At 40.1% G+C, this 18,679-nt stretch overlaps 1 protein-coding gene across 4 annotated transcripts in view; it reads right to left on the bottom strand.

Moving 5' to 3' along the window:
* LOC140725297 (transient receptor potential cation channel subfamily A member 1-like) overlaps positions 1–18,679 on the bottom strand; it is a 119,726-nt gene that overhangs the window by 69,601 nt on the left and 31,446 nt on the right. For all 4 annotated transcript variants that reach the window (XM_073040594.1, XM_073040620.1, XM_073040603.1 and 1 more), the window contains 3 exons: positions 15,683–15,790; positions 1,580–1,688; positions 1,341–1,486 (listed from right to left, as the gene is read on the bottom strand). In XM_073040594.1, coding sequence (XP_072896695.1) covers positions 1,341–1,486; positions 1,580–1,688; positions 15,683–15,790 — 363 coding nt within the window. The remainder of the gene's footprint in view (positions 1–1,340; positions 1,487–1,579; positions 1,689–15,682; positions 15,791–18,679) is intronic.

Genomic DNA, 18,679 nt, shown 5'->3' with positions numbered 1-18,679 from the left:
ATTGGAGACCAAGTCCGTGGGTATATCTGAGGTAGAAATTGTTAGTTTCCTGATCGGTCAGGCACCAAAGGATCTGGCAAGAAGGCAGGTGTATGGGGTTGAGTGGCTTCCAGGATCAGCCATGATGGAATGGCAGAGAGGACTCGATGGGCTGAATGGCCTAATTCTGCTCCTGTGTCTTAAGGACTTAATCTTTACTGACGTGTGGCACTTCATGGTTTTGGATGCTTGAAGCATGTTGTCAACCAGCTACATATAGTTCGGTGCTCTGTGGTTGCCAAGAAAATTTTCATCAACATCCTTGAATGCCTTCCATGTGATTTTCTCCAGTCCCACTAGATGTTCTTTAAATTGCCTGTCATTGATGACCTGTTTGATTTTTGGACCAACAAAAATGCTTTCCTTAATCTTGGCATCAGTTATGCTGACTTGGAGTATGAATTGAAATAACAATTATAGGTGATTTTTAAATAAGGATGCACGATAGGGAAATTTCCTGGTGATTTTCATAATTAGCAGCCCAAAATCCGTAAGACCATAAGATAGAGGAGCAGAATTAGGTCATCTGGCCCATCGAGTCTGCTCCACCATTCAATCATGGCTGATCCTTTCTTTCTACCTTCTCCTCAGCTCCAGTTCTCCCCGTAACCTTTGATGCCATATCCAATCAAGAACTTACCCCCCCGCCTTAAATACACCCAACAACCTGCCCTGCCCTCCACAGCTGCATGTGGCAACAAATTCCACAAATTCACCACCCTTTGGTTAAAGAAATTTCTCTGCATCTTTGTTTTGAAAGGGCGCCCCTCTATCCTGAGGCTGTGTCCTCTTGTCCTAGACTCTCCCACCATGGGAAACATCTTTTCCACATCTACTCTGTCTAGGCCTTTCAACATTCGAAAGGTTTCAATGAGATAAATCCAACAGAAGCACTCAAAGGTATCCAGGAAGTAAAGTGAGGACTGTTGACCAATGGTATTTATCTCCCTTATGTCTTATTTCCTGCAGCTGTCAGACAATTAAACTCATTGTTTTTGGTAGATCAACTTCTAATCCTTAATGTTTCCTCTTGTTCTTCCAAACATCGATTCTTTACGTCTGATTCTTAATATTTAGAAGCAAAATTGGCAAGAGCAATACAAATAATAAAAGATGAGTTTCAGCTTGTGAAATACGTATTGTCAAGCTTCCTGGTTCTAATGAGGAGTTATCCTTCAAACAGTGCATATTAGTTCAAATATTGACAGTTCATCTGTTCAATTAGGATTTCTTTTTCCTACTTCTAACATCATTTATTTTTAGGTTTTGTTCATGTTACCCCTCATTTGGTTCACACATACCTCTTGTAAATCAATTTTTGCTCCATTTTCAATGCAGGTTTTAATTGTCTCAATTTTTCCACCAAGTAAAGCCAGATGAAGAGGAGTATGCAGTCCTTTATCAAGACAATTAGTATGTTTTTCACGAGAGTAACCATGTTCCTCACCTTGAGAAACAAATAGCACGTGAGTCGCTGCTTACATACAGTAGGTAAAGCCGTAAAGGCAAATGCTTCAATAATAATAACATTTTTACCAACCTTTCTGAATTATTATTTCCAATGTCCTGTTTGCTCCTGAAAATGCAGCTTCATGAATAGGTAAACGGCCCAGTCTATTCTCTTTGCATAACAATGCTCCGTGCTTGAGCTAGTAAAAGGTAATCAAGCGGTAAATTTACTCCAGTTCTAGAAAATGTGATTTAGATACATGAATCTGAGCAATGCTCTTAACAACCAGCTTCATAACTATAGGAATTGAGTTAAACATCACATACAGTTTTGGGGCACTGATTTAGAACATTAGTCTTAAATACAGTTTAGTCCAAATAAGTTGCTAATAATATTTCTTCTGATATGAATTCCAGATTTTATAGAACCCAGATCAGCATGATCAGCTTTAGTCTATGTTGGTTATATTTTGCAAATCCATTTCCTTTTACTTTTAGCAACCTGTTCAAAAAATAAGAAAACTATTTACACTAAGGTTCTGAAAAAAGCGTCTGACATGAATGGTTAACGCTTTCCACAGATGATGCCAGAGTTGCTGAGTATTTCCAGCATTTTCTGGTTTTATTTCACATTTGAAGTTCCACCACCTTTCAGTTATATCATGGCCAGCCTGCAATTAACATTCAATTACCATGTTGGCTCCAGCAACCTTGGTGCACGTAACTAACAAAACATGTTAATTCTAGACTGGAAGCTGCAATGTTCACAACATCTAAAGGTGAGCAGAGAGTTCCAGATTACCAGACCTTCCTTTCAAGTTCGACTTAGTTTAAATATGAAATACTTATTTAAGAAATTTGTGTTGTCGCTAGAGAGTGTAGGTCTGCTGGCCTTTTCAATGCGTTCATTCATTGTTTTAACAGTTGCATTTATTTATTCACTTTTATTAACCTAACAGTCCTGTTTTCACTTGTAGGAAGTCAGTATGGTGAACTTGTCATTTGGATTATGTGCACCTTTAAAACAATATTATTCCTTCCTTGTCAATCATTCAGATAAACCACGATGTAAAAAGAGAATTAAATGAAGTATAGTGGCAAAACCAAAACAGAACAGTTGCCACTACTGAGTTGTTATACTTGCATGACGCACCACCAGCTCCAATGAAATGATTGGTCCAAAGAGTTGAATTGTTTATTCAATCCTTTGTTAGCAACTAGCAAACATACAATCTTGAAGTGATGAACTTAGTCGTAGACATGTAAGCTAAGCATTACTCAGCAATATTAAGCGGTCAGCAAAAAGTATGACCCCTGCCGGTCCCAAACCACAAACTGCCTCGAAATAAGCAGGGATACGTAACTTCTTCCCTTAGCCTTTACCACGCCCCACTCATGGGACCAATTACCGTGATAAACCTAATAAACCCAGGACACAGATAGAGAACAGACACATGGCTCCTACATAAAGTACGACTGAGATCAGAGAATTGACCTTTCAAATCTCTCAGCAATAATGTGACCTTCTTAAAAAATAAGTATTTCCCTTAAACCTTGTCCAAAGAACAAATCAGCAGGCTGTAAGATAATTCCAGTTTTGGTAATTCCTAGGTCAGATCCAGAGGCAAAATTCACTGTTGATGATTTCCCTGATTATTAATCTGATTGATGATGTGACAGAAGGTAATTTTCGGGAAATCATCTGGATTTTATAACTCCTATCAGGACTACAGGCACTTTAAACCTAATGAATTATTGTTGCAATGTAAGAGACACCAGAGTCAATTTCACATAACAAACCTCCACACACAATAACCAAGAAAATATTGAAATATACACAGCAGATCAGGCAGCATCTGTGGATAGATAAAATTCAAATTTCAGATTTCAGCATTTCAGATTGAAGATCCCGGCAATTGACATTCCCTTTCATAAAATTACATTAGTGATGTCAGTATAGAGGCTAGTTTTGGCCAGGATGCCAAGGTTAACACTGAGCTCCTCTCCAAAATGGTGGCATGTGATATTCTAATTTCCACATGGGGGAGTACATTGGGATTCAGTAAGTCACCTCATCTGCATATCTAAAACAACACACACAAAATGCTGGAGGAACTCTGCAGGTCAGGCATCTATGGAAATGAATAAACAGTCAAAATTTCCAGCATCTACAGAATCCCTCGTGTTTATCATCTGCACATCTGTTAAAGCAGTTCAGCGTCAGTAATGAATCATGTTGCACTTCAGTCTCAAGAGCAGGACTGGAACATGCTAGAGAGCTTCTGCCTCAGTGATCAGAGTGCTGGGATCTGTAAGCATCTGCAACTTGTTAATTCTGTATAGACTGCTCATAAACATAGGAAACAGACTTTATACGGCTTGATGAGAATAAGACCTGCTGTATATGCATCCATATCACAAGTTATATCTGTCATGTAGGTATTAAGCTGAAGCAAATGGTCCTCGGAAGCAACTACTTGTAATACAGTTCTTGCCTCCAAAGTATATGCTACATAGGTGCCAAACTTTCTCTATGATGTTACAGCAGGTAATGTCAGGAAGATATATATTAAGAACATAACATAAGAAATAGGAGCTGGAATAGGTCACTTGGCCCATTGAGCTGGCTCCACCATTCAATAAAATCATGGCTGATCTGACCATAGCTCATCTCCGCCTACTTGCCTTTATCCCATAACCCTTAATTCCCTTAAGGATAACTAATAGAAACATAGAAAACCTACAGCACAATACAGGCCCTTCGGCCCACAAAGTTGTGCCGAGCATGTCCCTACCTTTGAAATTACTAGGATTATCCATAGCCCTCAATTTTGCTAAGCTCCATGTACTTATCTAAAAGTCTCTTAAAAGGCCCTATCATATTCACCTCCACCACCGTTGCCAGCTGCCCATTCCACACACTCACCACTCTGAGTAAAAAACTTCTCCTCTGTACCTACAGTACATCTACTCTGTACCTACTCCAAAGCACCTTAAACCTGTGCCCTCTTGTGGCAGCCATTTCAGCCCTGGGAAAAAGACTCTGACTATCAACATGATCAATGCCTCTCATCATCTTATACACCTCTATCAGGTCACCTCTCATCCTCTGTCACTCCAAGGAGAAAAGGCTGAGTTCACTCAACCTGTTTTTATAAGGCATGCTCCCCAATCTAGGCAACATCCTTGTAAATCTTCTCTGCAACCTTTCTATGGTTTCTGCATCCTTCCTGTAGTGAAGCGACCAGAACTGAGCACAGTGCTCCAAGTGGGGTCTGACCAAGGTCCTACATAGCTCTCAGCTCCTATATTACCTCTCAGCTCCTAAATTCAATTCCACGATTAATGAAGACCAATACACAAATGCCTTCTTAACCGCAGAGTCAATGTGCACAGCTGCTTTGAGCATCCTATGGACTCGGACCCCAAGATCCCTTTGACCCTCCACACTGCCAAGAGTCTTACCATTAATACTATATTCTGCCATCATATTTGACCTACCAAAATGAACCACTTCACACTTATCTGGGTTGAACTCCATCTGCCACTTCTCAGTCCAGTTTTGCATCCCATCAATATCCCGCCATAACCTTTGACAGCCCCACAACACCCACAACATTTGTGTCATCAGCAAACTTACTAACCCATTGCTCCACTTCCTCATCCAGGTCATTTATAAAAATCATGAAGAGTAAGGGTCCCAGAACAGATCCCTGAGGCACACCACTGGTCATCAACCTCCATGCAGAATATGACCCGTCTACAACCATGTAATGAAAATAAGGCAAATAATAAACTTAGTTAATGGACTTAGTGGATAGTAGAGATATGGAGGGCTATGGTCCCAGTGCAGGTCGATGAGAGTAGGTAGTTTAAATGAGTTCAGCATGGACTAAATGGGCTGAAGGACCTGTTTCTGTGCTGTACATCTCTATGACTCTATTAGAACATCAAATGAGAAAAGACCTGTGGGGGAAAGGAAAGAGCAGACAAATAGAAGGAAATATCTTAATGAAGAAAGCCATTTCAAGAAAAGAAGCACAAGCCTATTTGTAGAACGTTAGAAAGTTTTTGACAAGAACCGGCCATTCGGCCCAACAAAGCTTGCCAAATTCCTATTCACGTAGTCTGTTGAAATAACTATCAAATTTAGATTTAAAAGTCTCTAAGGTACTACTCTCAACTACACAACTAGGTAGTTTGTTCCATGTGTCCACAACTCACTGTGTAAAGAAATGCTTCTCGATGTTAGTCTGAGATCTCCACTGAGCCAGTCTTCACCTATGGCCCCGTGTCTTTGGTGAAGGGTTAATTTTGAAATAGCAACCAGCATCCACCTTACTTTTACCCTTATGGACTTTGAATACTTCTATTATGTCTCCTCCCATTCTACATCTACTTAGGCTAAAAAGATTTAATCCTTTCAATCCTTCTTCATAGCTCATACCCTGCAGACCTGGAATGAGTCTCGTCACCCTTCTCTGAACTCTCTCCAGTGCCTTCACATCCCTCATACAATATGTACACAGCTGTACTCAGTACTCAAAGTGTGGCCTCACAAGCTCGTTATACAGCTTAATAACACCTCTTGACTTGAATTCCACTGAGCACATTATATAGCCCAACATTGATGATAGCTCTCATATTTTCATATGCCCTACAGTTAACATGATTACTATTTTTTGTATTCCTTCTATAGCTAATTTTTCTTCAATAATTTTTTATGTTCATCTTTATTCATCTATGTAGTTGATCTACTGTTTTTCTTGCTTCTCCCAATCTTGGGTATGAACATTTCCTGCACTGCATGTATTACCTGTTGAAGTCGACACTATTGTTCTTCAACCGACTCAACATCAAGCCGTTGCTTCCAGATTACCTTCTGAAGTCTTTGCCGCATCTGCAGAAACTTTCCCTTTCTGAAATTCAATTTAATGGCTTTGGTTTTTACTGATAAACGCCCAAAAAAACTTCAAGACTAACAATGTTATGATCACTTGTTCCTAAAGGATCAGCAATCTGTACTCAAAATTCTTTCCTGATTGTGACAGAATATCAAATCTAGATGGACCTCCATCTTGTTGGTGCACTAACATACTGGGTTAAATAACAATCATTCAATAACTCAATTCACTTTTGTTTCATTCATTAATCATTGGGCTCTCCCACTTCAATATGGGAAATTAGAGTCATTCATAACTATTACATTACTTCAGAAATTGCTTTTTTAATATTTTGATAGAGTTGTTTATTAAAATCACCATCAGCATTACAGGTCTGTAACATACACCCAATGATTTTTCTTTATCCTCATAAGGAGGGTTTCTGTAAATACAAGTTCTAAGGAGCTTACAGCCTGAACAGGGGATTTTATATTCAGCATACTCGGTGGCCAGCTTTAGGTACAGGAATGGAGCCCAGTGCGATCTTCTGATGCTCTAGCCAAAGTTTAACATGCTGTGTGTTTAGAGATGCTCTTCTGCACCCTACTGTTGTAATGTGTGGTTATTTGAGTTAATGTTGCCTCCCTGTCCTCTTGAACCAGTCTGGCCAACCTCCTCTGACCTCCTCATTAATAAGGCAATCGCCCACAGAACTGCCGCTCACCGGATCTTTTTTTGTTGTTCGCACACCATTCTCTGTGAACTCTAGAGACTGTTACATAGAAACATAGAAAATCTACAGCACAATACAGGCCCTTCAGCCCACAAAGATGTGCCAAACATGTCCCTACCTTAGAAATTACTAGGCTTGCCCATAGCCTCTATTTTACTAAACTCCATGTACCTATCTAAAAGCCTCTTTAAAGATCCTATCGTATCCACCTCCACCACCGTTGCCGGCAGCCCATTCCACACACTCACCACTCTCTGCATAAAAAAGTTACCCCTGACATCTCCTCTGTACCTACTCCCCAGCACCTTAAACCTGTGTCCTCTTGTGACAATCATTTCAGCCCTGGGAAAAAACCTCTGACAATCCACACGATCAATGCCTCTCATCATCTTATACACCTCTATCAGGTCACCTCTCATCCTCTGTCACTCCAAGGAGAAAAGGCTGAGTTCACTCAACCTATTCTCATAAGGCATGCTTCCCAATCCAGGCAACATCCTTGTAAATCTCCTCTGGACCCTTTCTATGGTTTCCACATTCTTCCTGTAGTGAGGCGACCAGAACTGAACACAGTTCTCCAAGTGTGGTCTGACCAGGGTCCTATATAGCTGCAATATTACCTCTTGGCTCTTAAACTCAATCCCACGGTTGATGAAAGCCAATGCACCATATGCCTTTTTAACCACGGGGTCAACTTGCGCAGCAGCTTTGAGTGTCCTATGGACTCTGACCCCAAGATCCCTCTGATCCTCCACACTGCCAAGAGTCTACCGTTAATACTATATTCTGCCATCATATTTGACCTACCAAAATGAACCACTTCACACTTATCTGGGTTAAACTCCATCTGCCATTTCTCAGCCCAGTTTTGCATCCTATCAATGTCCCGCTGTAACCTTTAACAGTTCTCCACACTATCCACAACACCTCCAACCTTTGTGTCATCAGCAAACTTACTAACCCACCCCTCCACTTCCTCATCCAGGTCATTTATAAAAATCACGAAGAGTAAGAGTCCCAGTACAGATCCCTGAGGCACATCATTGGTCACTGACCTCCATGCAGAATATGACCCGTCTACAACCACTCTTTGCCTTCTGTGGGCAACCCAGTTCTGGATCCACAAAGCAATGTCCCCTTGGATCCCGTGCCTCCTTACTTTCTCAGTAAGTGTGTGTGAAAATCCCAGGAGATCAGCAGTTTCTGAGATACTCAAACCAACCCATAAGGCACCAATACTTATTCTAAGGTCAAATCAATTAGATCACTTTTAGACCCCAGTTCTGATAAAGGATCTTGGCCTGAAACATCATCTGTTTTCTCTTTTTCATAGATGCTGCCTGGCCATCTGAGTCCCTCAGCATTTTTGTGTGTTGCTTGGATTTCCAGTATCTGCAGATTTTCACGTGTTTTAGATCACTTTTCTTCCCCGTTCTGATGTTTGGTCTGAACAACAACTGAACCTCTTGACCATGTCTGCATGCTCTTATGCATTGAGTTGCTGCAACATGATTGGCTGATTAGGTATTTGCTCTACCAAGCAGGGGTATAGATGTACCTAATAAATTGCCTACTGGAGTGTATATGAACTATATGTACGATACTCCTATATATAGTGGCTCCGGCAAGAATTGTCTAGGGTTAATTTGCAGGCTGAATTTTCATTAGACTTTCTTTTTGGATATTCAAATCTGTTCCTTGGCAAGAGGTTTTGTGATCATGAGAAAGTGACTATTTTTGGATTGGGCAAATGTCAGTGCAGTAAGAATTTAAAGGGCTGCAAGGATTTTCAGAAAACATTGATTTCTTCCAAGCAAATATTGAAAGCACTTCTATAACTGTATTATAATCCTTCCATAATATTTTACAAGTCCAACATACGTGCTAGAGCTCTTCTGTTTTTAATAAATGCATCATAATGAAGGATATGAGGAACACTACATCAAAATTTGTTGTCAAAATGAAGCCAGGGGTTCATCAGTTTAAGAGGCAGACCATAACAGTCACAGAGAAGTAAATGAATAGAACTGACATCATGGCCCAGAGCAAGGTTACACAGTGTCTTAAAGTTCATGACTTTGCCATTCAAAGAATCACGTATATAATTCTAATGAATATTAAAGTGATCCAAAAGAATAAGAGCAAAGAAAAGTACTGTAAAGGACAGAGATGATCATAACTTTCTATTGAACATCTGTTGATCAATGGTTAGAGTTAGTTATGTGAAAAGCACAGGAAGAGCATGCACTGTAAGTCGGAGAGGGAGGTAAATCGATAGTCATTTGGCCCCATTAAGTCCATGCTGGCTCTCTCCCAGGACAACTGTCTAATTCCAACTACATCCTTAGTTTCCACCATACCTGAAGGTAGCTCATTTCAGATTCCAGCCATATGCTGCGTAAGAATTGCTTTTTCTCAAGCCACATAATTCTCTATCCTTTTATTGTGACCTCTCACGGTTGATCCTATCAACAGCAAGACTGGCCTTCCATCATGTCCTTTGTCTGGACTCCTCATGATTTCCCTGTATTTGTGCTCTATGACTTTTATTAAGGCCCAGAATTCTTGACCACTTTCTCAACAACCCCTGTCATTTTTCATGACTTGCATATCCATATCCCCAGGTCCCTCTATTCATGTACCTCTTTTAGAGTATTTTATTCTGTTTTGCCTCTCCACAGCCTTTCTTCCAACATGCAACACCTCACATTTTCTGCATTAAACTTCATCTGCCAAATGCCTGCCCACTTCACCAGCTTTCTTATACTTTGCACAATCCCCTTCCCAGTTCGTAATACTGAAATGTTCCATGCTTACAATATGTCCATGGAATTAAACATGGCTGAAAATAATGAACAAAGCCTAGTTTGAAACTTGAAACTATTTTCTGTTATCAATGCCACATATTCATCAATTTCTAATATGCACTGAACAGCAGGAATATGTTTAGGAAAACATATTGTAAAAAGAGTTAGTGTGTATAGGTGCAGGAAATAGTTTTGGTGGAAAGTATTGGTCATTTTAAAAGAAAAGTGGGTCAATATTTCAATCATGAGGATATGGTTGTCCAAAGGAAAGAGAAGAACTTTAATTATAAACTCAGAAGTCATATTCAATTTAAAGTATTGCCTTACAGTAAAGATATAAAAGCAAAAGGAATAGTAAAACTGGGTTTATTGATAGTAAATGTGCTCCTGACAAATGCCCTCGGGATTGCAAAGTATAATGATTAATTGAGTAATAATAGATCATTTACACTTGTCAAAAATATCTACAAATTGAAGGTGATCATAAAATTAATTAAGATATACAAAGAGAATGGCTAGAAGGCAGTGTTTGAAGATAAATTATTAATGAAGCTAAGACATTAAACATTTAAAAAGTCGTCAGTCACTGGAAGTTAAGGAATAGAAAAGAGCACAGGAAGTTTCTGAGCTGCAACAAACCTTAACTCCTTGAGGGACACTAGTGAAAGTGGGGAGCATTCCAATGAAGGAGATGTCAGAGGGCTGATAGCTTTGAACTGCCTTATTTAAATGGCACTAATCAGTGGCTCTCAAGTCTACCTAAGACTGAGTTGTGAATGCAGTCAGGTCCATCACACAAAACAACCTTCCCCCCACTAACTCTATCTATTTCACCCACTGCCTTAGGAAAGCAGCAAATATAACCACAGACCCCTCCCACCCAATCATTCTCTCTTCTCCCCCCTCCTGTCAGACAAGAGATTCCACCAGTCTCAAGGACAGCTTCTATTCTACTGTTATCAGATTCCTGAAAAAGGTCTCCAATTTGCTTAAAGTTGAACTCTTGATCTCTGAATCTATTTCACCTGGACCCTTGCACATTCTTTGTCACTGCAACACTATATTGCATTTTGTTTTCGTTTTACTACCTCAACGTACTTATGTATGGCATGAATCTATCTGGATGGCACACAAACAAAAGCTTCTCACTGTGACAGCAATATACTAATACCACCCTCAAGAAGCAGAATACACCATGAGTTAATTCAGACTTTAGAGTCTGGCACTGAAGCTTCTTCACATTCAAATTTAGGCAGCTGGCTTTCTCACTTCAGGGATTTGGGCTTTTGCTGCAAAGTTGTCTGTCTGAACAAGAAAGAGTACTCGAGCAGTGTTCTCTCAGGAAGATCCATTGATATTCAAGAATGACTTTTCTGGAAGGTCTTGTAGATTCAATGTTCTAATACAACCTTGATTTGATTGGGCATCTGAGGATCTGTCTCGGGTCACCAGTACTATGTCCTGTGATCACACGGTTGATTTGGATTCACTCTTTGACCACAGGTCATGATACAGTCTGATAGTTTTGGGAGTTTTAAGCTGTGCTTTTTTCACTGCTCCCAGCTGAAGGAGGTTGCATTCAAAAGAATTGTAGATGCTTACTGCAACCTACATAATCCTGTATCACAAAAGGATTCTGACATACAAAGCATTATGCTTCACAAAGGCTATTAACAAAGGAGCTCAAGAGTAAGTCAAGAGGAACTCAAGGGAAGGGATACAGGGAGATCGGGGCTGAGAGGGAAAATGGATCAGCCATTATAAATGGCAGAGGAGACTCGATGGGCCAGATGGCCTAATTTTGCTCCTTAGTCTTATGGTGCTATTGTCAAATATTGTCTTCAAACTAAAAGAACATAGAAAACAATTTGACCAAGTCACAAAAGCAATAGAACCTCCATTTTGTAATTATACATTTTGCTTTCCAACAAATTATATCACTTTTACCGAAATTACATACAGGAATCAGAACAGAGGGGAGAGTTGGAGCAGGTGGAAAGGCTGGGAATTGTGGTATTACATCACAACCAATGGTGAGAATTTATCAGCACGGCTATCTGGATTACAAAATAAGCTACAATTCCACATCCAATACCTGAGAACTGATACAGGCGCTAGCTGTAGATGCAATATTTCTAATATTGTAAAATACGCTGAAATAAAGCACTTCATGAATAACATATGTTCTAAGTTAAGAAACATTGTGTACCTAATAAAGTAGCCACTGAGTGTACGCTCAGGGCCTTCTGCTGCTGTAGCCCATCCACTTCAAGGCTTAATGTGTTGAGCATTCAGAGATTCCCTTCTACACATCACTGTTTAACGTACGGTTACTTGAGTTCCTATTGCTTTCCTGTCAGCTTGAACCAGTCTGGCCATTCTCCTCTGACCTCTCTCATCCACGAAGGTGTTTTCTCCCATAGAACTGCCTCACTGGATATTTTTCTGTTTTTTGCACCATTCTCTATAAATTCTAGAAATCTGATAACGGATAGTCAGCATGGCTTTGCCAAGGGCAGGTCGTGCCTTACGAGCCTGATTGAATTCTTTGAGGATGTAACAAAACACATTGACGAAGGTAGTTTATATGGATTTCAGTAAAACATTTGATAAGATTCCCCATGCAAGGTTCATTCAGAAACATGGGATCCAAGGAGACCTTGCTTTGTAGGTCCAGAAATGGCTTGCCTACAGAAGGCAAAGGGTGGTTGTCGATGGTTCGCATTCTGTATGGAGGAAGGTGACCAGTGGTGTTCCACAGGGATCTGTTCTGGGACCCCTCCTTTTTGAAATTTTTATAAATGACCTTGATGAGGAAGTAGAAGGTGGGTTAGTAAATTTGCTGATGACACAAAGGTTGGGGGTGATGTGGATAGTGTGGAGGGCCGTCAGAGGTTACAGTGCAACATTGATAGGACGCTGAACTGGGCTGAGAAGTGGCAGGTGGAGTTCAACTCAGATAAGTATGAAGTGTTTCATTTTGGTAGGTCAAATATGAAGACAGAATATAATATTAATTGTCAGTGTGGAGGATCGGCAAGATCTTGGGATCCATGTCCATAGGACACTCAAAGCTGCTGCGCGGGTTGACAGTGTTAAGAAGGCTTATGGTGTGATGGCCTTCATCAACCATGGAACTGAGTTCAAGAGTCTTGAGGTGATGTTAAAGTTATGTAAGACCTTAATTAGATCCCACTTGGAGTACTGTGTTCAGTTCTGGTCACCTCACTACAGGAAGGATGTAGATACTATAAAGAGAGTGCAGAGGAGATTTACAAGGATGTTGCCTGGAGAGCATGCCTTATGTGAACAGGTTGAGTGACCTGACCTGATAGAGGTGTATAAGATGATGAGAGGCATTGATTGAGTGGATAGCCAGAGACTTTTTTTCCCAGGACTGAAATGGCTAACATGAGGGAGTATAGCTTTAAGGTGCTTGGAAGTAGGTACTAGGGGAATGTCAGAGATATGTTTTTCATACAGAGAGTGGTGGGTGCGTGGAATGCACTGTTAGTGACGGTGGTAAAGGCGGATACAATAGGGTCTTTTAAGAGACCTAGAGTAGGCTACATGGTCAGCACAACATTGTGGGCTGAAGGGCCTCTAATGTGCTGTACATTTCTATGTTGTATGTGAAAATCCCTTGAGATCTGTATTTTAGGAGATTTCTGGCACCAAAGGTGGTCAAAATCACCTCGATCACATTTCTTCCTGATTCTGATGTTTGGCCTGAAACAACTGAACCTCTTGGCCATATGTGCATGCTTTTATGCATTGAGTTGCTGCCACATGATAAGTTGATTAGATATTTGCATTAACAGGCAGGTGTACCTAATAGAGTGGCCACTGAGTCTATCTTACATATATTAAAGGTCAACAATTAGTTGTGCTGATAGATTTGGGAGCACAGATGCCATTTTAAGACTCCAGCATTTCCAAAGCCACTGCTAAAAATGATTCCTCTACAAGAAGAAAATGTCATAGCTCATGGGAATTTTTCAGTGATTTGCCATCTTATCAGGAAATAACTGACCTTAATTCGGCACTTTCACTGACACATTTTTTCTGTCTGTGGGAAATCTGCAGACTGTTACCAAAATAAACCACTTGCCTTTCCAGGGCATATAATACCATGTTGTCTTTCTTCTCTCATCTTCAATTAGATTAGTGCAAGCTTGTGCAGAGCTTTTTTTAAACTTTATTAACTTTGAATGACTGTTCAATATTTCCAGGTCATATCTGGCACAGAATGGGCACAACGCAACTCTCCTTTTACTGACCCCAGGATAGTAACGTAGCTCAAACTGAGCCCAGGAAAGAGCACGGTCATTGCATTATGGCAGCACTTTACAAATCATCGTGAGGTGAGGTGCTGAGCTGAAATTATCAGATGATAGGTGGAGGGGTAGGAAGTGCTGAGGAAGCAATGCAATCACTGCACGACTTGGACGAGTTAGAAGAATGGGCAAAATATGGCAGATGGAATACAGTGTTGGGAAATGTACAATGATGCATTTTGGTAAACAGAACAATATTGCAGACTATCACCTAGGTGGGGAGAAGGTTCAAACATCAGAGGTGCAGAGGAACTTAGGAATCCTCGTGCAAGACTCCCTGAAGGTTAATTGACAGGTTGAGTCTGTGGTAAAGAGAGCAAGTACAATGTTGGCACTTATTTCATGGAGAATAGACTATAAAAGCAAGGAGATAATACTGAGGCTATAAGGCACTAGTCAGGCCACACTTGGAGTATCACGAACAGCCTTGGGCCCCATATCTCAGAAAGGGTGTGTTCTCATTGGAGAGAGTCCACAGGAGGTTCACATGGATGAATCCAGAATGAAGGGGTTAACATATGAGGAACATTTGGCAGCTTTGGGCCTGTACTCACTGGAATTTAAAAGAATGCATGGGGATCTCATGAAACCTACCAAATGTCGAAAGGGTGGGTGTGGAGAGGATGCATCCTATGGTGGGGGGATCCAGAACTAGAGGGCACAGCCTCAAATTTTAGAACAGAGGTAAGGAGGAATTTTTTTTTAGCCGGAGTGTAGTGAATCTGTGGAATGTTCTGCCACAGACTGCAGTGGAGACCAAGCCCATGTGTATATTTAAGGTGGAAGTTGATAATTTTCTGATTGGTCAGGGCACCAAAGGATCTGGCAAGAAGGCAGGTGTATGGGGTTGAGTGGGATCCGGGATCAGCCATGATGGAATGGCAGAGCAGACTCGATGGGCTGAATGGTGTAATTTGCTCCTATGTCTTATGGTCCCATATCATAGATAACATTGCAGTTTAAATCCTTGAAAACTTTATTAAGATCACAGAAATTCAACTTGCATGGGAACCTTTCAGGAATAGATTGGGAGACGTTCAGAGGCAGAGAGTAATAGAGCACTGGAAAAGGCCCTTCAACCCAACTCATCCATGCTGACCAGGTGCCTATTAAGCTAGTTCAATTTGCCTGTGTTTGGCATTCATAGAAAAATTCTTAGGCATTTAACCATACTTATCTAAATGCCTCCTATATGTTGTTATTGTACCCATCTCAAATGCCTTCTCCGGCAGCTCAATCCTCCTGAGTGAAAAAGCCTAAATGTTCTGGTTTAGCTTCAAATCCGCCTCTCAAAGATAAGCATTACTTCTTTTTTAAAAAAATCGTTTATATTATCACAGACTGAAAAACAGTGAAACTCATTTACGTTTGTTACATTTTGATGGTCATGTCTAGAAGGACACAGCCAGCGCAGGCAACAATAAGGATACATACCAATATGGACAATCCTTCAGAATTATCTTTCGAACATGCTAACATCACTGGTGTATTATTAAGATCGCCTTCCAGGTCCAGATCTGTAGCTTTTTGTGAGGCTAGTGTCTAAGGGGAAATTAGTAAGATCATTTAAATGAACTTCAATATACAAAATACGTAAGGGTAGACCCCCAACAGTACAATAATGTAAATGGTTGATAATGTGGCCCATTAAACATCTTACCCATAAGCAGTTGTAAAATAGATTTCCATATTGTTATCATCCATAGTACACAATAATCCAAAGTTAAGGTCTATCCTATGTACTGAAACAGAAATTTCAATTCAACTGGACCCAAATAATTCTTATTAGAATTACTGTTGCAAGGAATATTTCAGTTTCCTATTGATTGTTCCACCAATAGTGGGGTGGGAAAGCAGAATTCAAAATTGCAAGTTACGTACAACAGAGGTGCACATGATTGGACTGTTTTCTATTCTTTTGTGGAATATGGGGCTTGAGGGAAAAATAACATTTATTTTCCACCTCTAATTGAAAAGATAATAATGATCCGTTAGTCTGGAACTATTGTGGCAGAGAATGGATCAATACTCCTTCTAGGTTGTAAAAGCCATATGATTGAGATGTGATAGGTAATGGCTTGGCAGATAGATATGGTGTTTATTGTAGAGGTACACAATGTGCTGGTGGTGATTAATAGTAATGTTTAAAGAATGTAACCATATAGGTCGCATTGTATTGTATCAGACTTCTTAAGTGATACTGGAGACAGACACATCCAGAAAAGAAAACAATACTTTATTACATTCTTAACATACCTTTCTCGGTGGTGAAAAGACTTGGGGGAGTCAAGAGATGAGTTATTTTGCCGAGGAAATCCAACCTCAAATTTCCTCTCCTAACCCACAGCTTTTCTGTAGTTGGTCTTGTTAAGATTTTGACCAGTTGTAACCCTCAGAATATTAATAGCAGTGAACTGGATAATGTTAATATTGCTCAATATCAAACCAAGGTGATCACCTCTATCTTGCTGGGCCACAGAACAATCATCTCCAAGTTTAGTCACCTTCTATCTCAAGCATAAATGTTGTCTAAAATGTGCTGCTTTTGTCACAAAACTCTTCACAAACAGAAAAATTTCAAAGATACTGAATATTATGTAAGTAGTTAACATCCACGTTTTTTAAACTTATATGGAAAGAAAAGGACTGAAAGGAAGAAAGGAAACAAATGACTCGTAGCTGTTTCCAGGACAGTACCCTGAGGGACTCCTGTGGTGAACTACATATACCTGTCTGGACACGCCCCCCCGCTGACTGCTCCTGTGGCCCCTCCCACTGACCGTGGCTCCTCCCACGGACCCCGGTATAAAGGCGATTGGAGCCTGAGCCCTGGCCTCAGTCTCCAGGATGTAGTGTGGTGGTCAGTTGCTGCTTGTTCTTCCTTCCAGCCAATAAAAGCCTATATCTCGCCTCACGTCTCCGAGAGTTATTGATGGTGCATCAACTCCTTAGCAATAATTGGCTCCCAAAGCCACAATCAGCTTACTTTATGTATATGAAATCCAACTCCAACCAGCAGAGGGTCTTTTCCTAGAGTTAAATGCCTTTAACTCTCCATGAATTCCTTGATTTGAGATGTCAACAGCAGTTCCCAGCTCAACCCTAGAATTTCACTCTTTTGATCATGCTTGGATCAAGTCAAATTCAAAACATGAGAGAGCTAATTTATAGTGACCGGTTGGCATTTGATAATATTATCAATGTGACATGTCATCACTTGGCTAGTGCTACAGAATAGGTTCCATTCATTCATTTTTAACAGGTTGTCAAGAATGGGTATTTTCTATATTATCAGTTAGAAATCAGTGACAGCACAGTGCTGTCTTAATAGATGTCTTAATAGAGCTGGAGGACAAGTCTGCAGTACTTCAGTGAAGGATATTGTATGGAGCCTTGACCTTACTGTTTACAAAACACTCGGCTATTTCTTGATATTAACAGGAGTAAATTGAATTGCTTAATCATTGCTTCTATAAAGGTAGAGGGGGAAGGAGGCTAAATAGAAGGTGATAAGTGAAGTCAGGTAGGTAGGAATTGTCAAAGGCTGGAAAAGAAGGAATCTGATCTGAGAGAAAAGTGGACCATAGAGAAAGGGACCAAGGGGGATAGGCAGGTGAGAAGAAGTAAAAGGCCAGAGTGGGGAACAGAGGAAGAGGGGAGGGGGAGGAGTGAATTTTTTTTTGTCAGTAGGAGAAATTGAGAGGGAGAGAAAACCCTTAAAATTCCATTTATTATATATTGCAACGCTACTGATATTTGGGGAAGTTTTACAGTTGGAAAAATAAACTCGTAGGAGCCCAAAAATCCCTCTGAAAAATCAGGATATATCTTTCCTCAATGGGTCTAGATTACCTAGAAGAGTGAGCAAAATTGCTCTACTTCAGAGTGTTAGTGTTCAGTAACGTAACTCAGTTTTGCAGAATCATGCCAGCAGATTGTTTGATTTTAGTCTACATTGGCAAACTCAGTTCAAATATGAAGCAGTAATATGATTAGAGCATCCGGGCATCATTATATTTCCTTTGTCAGAGCTTAAGAGGGAGAGAGAAATATAACAATTGTTTCAGATCAATAACCACTCAGCAAAATTATCACTGACCTGAAATGTTAATTGATTTTGCCTCAGATGCTGAGTATTTCCAGCCCTGCTTGTTTTCATTTCATTTGTAGTTTTATTTTGATTTTCCAAGTAAAGTGTATGGATGTGTTTAAATCATGTGAGTTGTAATCAGGTTCATAAAATTAGTGTTTGGGGCAGATAAAAACATGAATTCAAATCCAGTTTACTGCAATTCAGCCATCAACTTTATGACACTGAGAAATGAAGCTGCTTATTATAAACCTGTATGAGACAATTGTAAATAAAACAATTTTTTTTGGTTTCTTTCTAACTCAATAAGTCCAGACTCAATTTGATCAGTAAAACTATCA

The sequence above is a fragment of the Hemitrygon akajei genome, chromosome 1, assembly GCF_048418815.1.
Source record: "Hemitrygon akajei chromosome 1, sHemAka1.3, whole genome shotgun sequence".
In the NCBI taxonomy this organism is placed as follows: domain Eukaryota; kingdom Metazoa; phylum Chordata; class Chondrichthyes; order Myliobatiformes; family Dasyatidae; genus Hemitrygon; species Hemitrygon akajei.
The sequence above is the reverse complement of the archived record's forward strand: the minus strand, read 5'-3'. Positions and strand labels throughout refer to the sequence as shown.